This window comes from Mus caroli, unplaced genomic scaffold (assembly GCF_978045245.1).
Source record: "Mus caroli unplaced genomic scaffold, Mus_caroli_1 scaffold_12, whole genome shotgun sequence".
NCBI lineage: Eukaryota > Metazoa > Chordata > Mammalia > Rodentia > Muridae > Mus > Mus caroli.
Window position 1 is genome coordinate 54257740 of NW_028227267.1, and position 6274 is coordinate 54264013.

Genomic DNA, 6274 nt, shown 5'->3' on the forward strand with positions numbered 1-6274 from the left:
CACATATATAGACCACTTTCAGTGCTTTCCAGAGGTGATCAAGATTCTGATTCTATAAGCATCAGTGCTAAGTACATTGCTTAACATAAATACCGTACAAAATGTCAAAAGAATGTTTAGATCATTTTAGAAATTTTTGGAAATTCTATTCTAATCTCAACCCAAAATATATTTTTTAATAAAACAGATGTCAACAACTCAGGTTTTATGAAACTCAAATAAATAATTTTTAAAATCGAACATTCTAACATAATACGTTCCGAAGGTGTTCTAATTTGAAAAACTTACATGTTAAAGTGGAAAATATTAAAGTTTTTGTTTCTCATAATTAATTGGTTTTGTTTTTACAAGAGTAGAAAAGGTTTTTCTGCGTGGTGAAAACATTACAGTTCATTGGATTTAAGAGTCTCCAGTCTGAGGCAAGGTGCTTCAGGTGATGCTGGGTGGCCCTGTGTGGCTGACAGCATGATGTGCTGTTCAGAGCAAGGGTGTAGTGAGGTCCTGTGACATCATGTGGGAACATGCTACCAGAAGCACCTCATCTTCACTTTGAATTTGAGTTTGAATTAGTTTTGGTTGTTGCCCATTTGGAGACCTTTACAGTTATTAATTCTCTTTGTGACCTGCACATTCAGTTGCATGATCCTATATGGGACCACATCGCACGGTTTAGGAAGCTATGTCCTCAATGCCACTACACAGTTACTCATGTTGTATTTGTCTGTATTAGGTATCATTAGTTATCTAGAGGTCGTTTAGAGCCTGTGGGAGGATGTGATAGGTTCTGTGTAAGCACACTACTTTTATGTAAGGGGACTTGAGCATCCACAGATTTTGTGGGATGTCTGGAAGCCAATCCTTTGGGTATACCAAGGTGCAATGGACATCTTAAAGCGTGCACTGAGAGTGGCCTGCTTTAGAATTCTCCCAGGAATTGGATTTTGCTTGTTTGTTCGTTTGTTTGATTGATTTCCAAGACAGGGTTTCTCTGTGTATCCCTGGTTGTCCTTGAACTTACTCTGTAGAGCAAGCTGGATTTGAACTCAGAGATCCTTTGGCCTATGCCCACCGAGTGCTAGCATTATAGGTGTGCACTGCCACTACTGGGTCTCCCAGGGATTTAAGAAGATCTCTATTTTGTAAAATTTGAGGTCAGAATTTTAAAGGGAAGAGGTTAAAGACATGCCTCAGGCAAGTACATGCATACTGAAGCTTGAGTTGAAGGCTTTAGAATGTAATCCATGCCACGGAATGTTTCAAGGTGTCACTCAGTGTTAACACTACAGATGTTGCAAGTCCTGTATAAAAATCTGTTAACAATGAGATGCTTCTTAGAGCGTCCACTTGGGCAAATGCCTCCCAGAGGGGGTCACCATCCAAATGGTGGACCAGTTGTCCTTTGGGTATAGTGACTAGCATGTGGGAGACACTCAGTAAGAAGTATTTAGTCCTTGCCAGCAAATTGTTTTTTATGTTAAATTTTGTATTCATCAAGGTGGTGCCTTTTTCTTGATTTTATCCTTGACATTTCCACTTTGTCTAGCTAGATCACGGAAAAACTAATGAATATTACCAAAAAAAAATTCAATATTTTTTCTTATCCCTCAAATTGTTTAGAATCTTTTGTGTTTTAACTATCTTAAATAAGAAATTCAAATGTCATTAACTTGATAGAATTAAACAGTTTTTGCAAAGTACATTGAAGTAGTTAAAGATGGATTTTTGTTTTCCTTCTTGGTGGTGGGTAAATATATAAAATTTATTTGATAGTGAAAGTGCAGAAGCCAGTGTGAATCCTCAGAGCTTCCATTCTGACAGTACACATAACTATAAGGAGGGTCAATGAATCATGAAGTTTTTGGTTATTGTTAATTTCCATGTGTGACTTTTTTTTGCTTGCAACTTTTAAAAAAAATAATAAAGTTTAAAGTAAAAAAAAAGATTTTATTAGGCTTATATGGCTCAAACATCCTTGATTTGGAATTCTGAACTGTGAAATGTCCCCATATTTAAACATTTTTTTTTTCAGCAGTAACATGATGTCACAAGTGGAAAACTCCATATTATAGGCATTTTAATGAAAACATATGATGCAAGATTACCTGCAGGCTATTTGTAGATGATATATTTGAAACATAAGTGAACTTTGTGTTTAGATATGGGTCCCATATCCTACATATCTTACTATGCAAGGCAAATGTTCCAAAATTTGAAAAAAGCAGTTTAAGACTATTCTGGTCCAAAGATTTTTGAGTAATGGGGATTCAACTTGTGTATAATAATGGAGAATATTGCTTTTTAATGAGGCAGCTACATTTTGCAATGTTATTTATTTGCTTTCCCTTTATTTTTTACAGGAAAAACTAACACAGGAATGTGTGTTCAGAGAACAGTTTGAAGAGAACTGGTACAACACTTACTCTTCCAACCTCTATAAACATGTGGACACCGGAAGGAGATACTATGTTGCATTAAATAAGGATGGGACTCCAAGAGAAGGGACCAGGACTAAACGGCACCAGAAATTTACACATTTTTTACCTAGACCAGTGGACCCTGACAAAGTACCTGAACTATATAAGGATATTCTAAGCCAAAGCTGACAAAGACAGTGTCTTCACTTGAGCCCTTAAAACATAACCACTATAAATGCTTTCATGCGGTGGGTTCTTATTGATTAGCAGTGCCGTCACCTCAGCTCCACTGTTGCCAAACTTTGTCGCATGCATATGAATGATGGAAGCTTGGATGAGGACTTGCCAATTTGCTCTGCACTTACTGGCTGGTCCTCCTGGAGGGCTGCCTAGGGCCACTTGCTTGATTTATTGCAAAAGCAGGGGAGAGAGGCTATGGGAGAGGGTATGAGTGCATGAGTGAGTGGAGGGGACTGCAGCGCGCCACGAGGACAATGGCCTGATGCATGCTGGGAAATAGACACGCTTTTACATTTTTGATCAGTTGAACTTCATTCTATATCAGCACAGCTGCCATACTTCAACTCATCAGGATTTTTGGCTGGTGGCCTGCTCAAGGGAACACTGCCTTTCCACAGGCGTGGAGAGAGCAGTCTCACTTAAAAAGACTATCAGTTCATTCTCGCTGGTATCATAGCCCAGTGAATTTAAAGCAAAGACCTCTTAGTTTAAAAGAAAAAAAAAGAAAGAAAAAAGAAAAGAAAAAGAAAAAAACAAGGAAAAAAAGAAAAAAAAAAGAAAAAAGGTTAAATTTATTTATAGAAATTCCAAAGGCAACATTTTATTTATTTTATATATTTATTTATTATATAGAGTTTATTTTTAATGAAATATGTACAGGCCAGATAGGCATTTTGGAAGCTTTAGGCTCTGTAGGCATTAAATGGCAGTCTGCTATGAACCTGTGGTAACTTCATGCAAGTAGGTATACGAGAAATTCTAATGGCCCTAATGTACTAAAGGCGACAATCTATTTTGTGCCCATATTATTGTAAACTTCTGCACATCGCTCATGACACTGAGGAGTCACTCTTCAGACTGCTTGTTTCATAGCTTATCCCAGAGGATTAAAGATAAACTGGGTTTCAACCCTTCATTTCGTGTCTGTAATTTTCCTCTCTCGTAATTCAGTCTCTCAGTGTAACTGGGCGGTTGGAACATATGAGGGTTGGTGTATGTCTTACTTGTTTTAATCTATTGCAGAGTGTACCAAAGCTAAGCAATGACTATGCGTTTTAAATTTCAGCCCACTTCTGTGACAACAGGGCTAACATCAAACATGGCACTGATTAAAAATTCCCAAGGGAGAGGAAAAGCCATTTACGTAGCTCCTCCTCCTCTTCCTCCTCTTCGACTTCCTCAGCCTCCTTCTCTTCTTTTCTTTTCTTTTCTTTTCTTTTCTTTTCTTTTCTTTTCTTTTCTTTTCTTTTCTTTTCTTTGCTTTGCTTTGCTTTGCTTTGCTTTGCTTTGCTTTGCTTTTCTTTGCTTTTCTTTGCTTTTCTCTTTTCTTTGTTTTCTTTTCCTGAGGCAAAAATTAGATGACTGGGATCATTCTTGTAAACATTTTATTTGTGTCTTGGCTATCAAATATGAAATTCTACATGGACCCTAGGGCTCACTATAACATTTTTAATGGAGATGGCATTTGGTGTGAACTGTCATAATCACATGGGGTTAGTACCCTTCAAGTTAAACTGGCAACATGAAACTAATAAATCTTCATCAGTAACGACATTAGAGGGGTTACTGTACCCGCTGCCTCTGCTTCATCTCCGAATTGGACTCCAGCAGTTCTCAGAGAAGTGGGTACTAAATAGAACACTGTTTACAACCCTTTTATAACATTATATGCTGAAAAGCCCAAGAATACACATACTTATTTGATAGCCAAAATCCTTCCATTGGGTAAGGGAGACCATTTCTCTCTCACTATATACTAAGGTGAAAAGAGCCAAGTTCTTGAAGCAATAAAGAAATCTATAACACATTCTCACTTTCTAGCTCGTTGACGTGGGGAAATTGAAAGTGACAGCTAAAAAAATATGTTTGAGTTTGTGCAGCTAATTTTAAGATGCAATATTCTGGCTTCATTTTGCTTGGATGCACATTCTCGATGGGAAGCGAAAGTGTTGTCACTGGCAAGGGATAGCTGTTGTGGTCTAGAAATGCCTGCCTTCCTGTCCTGAGCAAATCCATGTAGCCATCTTATGGTCCAAGCTGGAGCGTGTGACGATCTTCCGTGCTGATGAGCATTAGGGAGGAACTTGTATTTGGAACTGAGAGATGTCACAGAGAGAGGAGCCAGACGCGCTGTGGATCAGTCAATAGGATAAAGATCAGGATGCACTCCGAATGTGTGCTCTTTGGGTCCTCCTCCCGCTTTCTAAACAGGAGCCGCGGTAAATTTTGAGCAGTGTTTTTGTTTGTTATTTAACACTTTGCTGCTAAAATGTACACATACTCAGATTTCCATTTATCCAAAAGCACTTATTTTATTTTGCTGCAAAAGATTCAACATTTGGCCATAGGAAAGAATTAGGTTGGTAGGATGTCATAGCTGTAATATCTGAAGAAATTGATTTTAGGAGACAGCCAATAATAATCATAAAGTAGCAGGTGTTCCAGAAAATCAGCCCAGAAGAATAAAAAAGAACTGTGCAGAAAAAAATTTCATATATTCCCAGAAAATGCTACTTTAATGTCTCTTTTTGGACTTTGTTTTGGTACTTTTTTTTTTTTCCTTTCTGAAAAGCAAAATGTTGTCTGCTTTTGGTAACCAGTACAATAAACTGTAATGGTCTGTAAATAAATAAATATTGATGTATGCTATTTATGTAAATAGGCATTCTGGGAGGGAAGATGGCTCAGGGTTTCTGTGTATCACCCTGGGAAGTGGATGGATTCTTTCCAGCTCTCGGGTTTGCATCAGGTTCAGTTCCTGCTATAAGAGGCACAAAGCCTGTTGGATGGCAGCCCCACGCCACTGTGGGCTGGGTGATTCCAGCTCAGAAGCAGATGCTCAGATAGCCAAACCACTCTCTCGTTGGTGCCAACACTGGCATCCTGGTCAAAGTCTTAGCCAGGGTGGACTGAACCACCTTCCCATCTGTCATGCAAATGTCCCCAAGCAGTGTTGAAGGACATGCCAGGTCAGTGTTGGAACCTGCCCTGCCAGGTCCTGTTTTGTAGATTAAAAAAAAAAAAAAGGCTTCAGTCGGTGGTGTTTTCCCTATTTCATCTCATTAACACCGAAATATTGTGTCACTTACTTGATAATCTGTAATTGAATGTAAATACATACAGGATTATGTACGTTGTGTAAATACATAATTACAGACTTTGGAAAACTGGTAGTTTTTACTCGATGTCCATTTTGGAGGTGCTTCAGACTCTTTGCCTGTGTGAACCAGCGGAATGTAAAACGCAGCCTCTGCCTTTATAGCTTACCCATGCAGTGAAAATGGATTGAAGGGCTGGGGGAGCACAGAGGGCCTGGAGGAACAACATTCACTTATTTCCTCCTCCTCCTGTGAGCATTCGATGAAACAGCCAGGAATCTTCTGGGATGAAGATTGATGAACTTGGAGAGAGCACAGGCAGTGTGTTTGCACAGGTTTTTTTTTTTTTTTTTTTTTTCTTTTTGTGGACAGACGAATGGGCAACGGTGACTGTCCAAGCTCAGAGTCTGTTTGCTGCATCAGTTGACCTTGAAATGTGCCAAATTTAGATGCACAGTCTGTGGTCACGTGCACGCAAGAGCAATGAAGTGATGGTGGTGGGGGCAAGGTGCCAGCTGAATT

At 38.9% G+C, this 6274-nt stretch overlaps 1 protein-coding gene across 8 annotated transcripts in view; it reads left to right on the forward strand.

Annotated features, from left to right (window-relative positions):
- Fgf9 (fibroblast growth factor 9) overlaps positions 1-5213 on the forward strand; it is a 58739-nt gene extending 53526 nt beyond the window's left edge. For all 8 annotated transcript variants that reach the window (XM_085828690.1, XM_085828688.1, XM_021182064.3 and 5 more), the window contains exon 3: positions 2358-5213. In XM_085828690.1, the coding sequence (XP_085684816.1) occupies positions 2358-2603 (246 nt within the window). In that variant the 3' untranslated portion in view covers positions 2604-5213. The remainder of the gene's footprint in view (positions 1-2357) is intronic.
- Positions 5214-6274: the final 1061 nt, after the last annotated feature.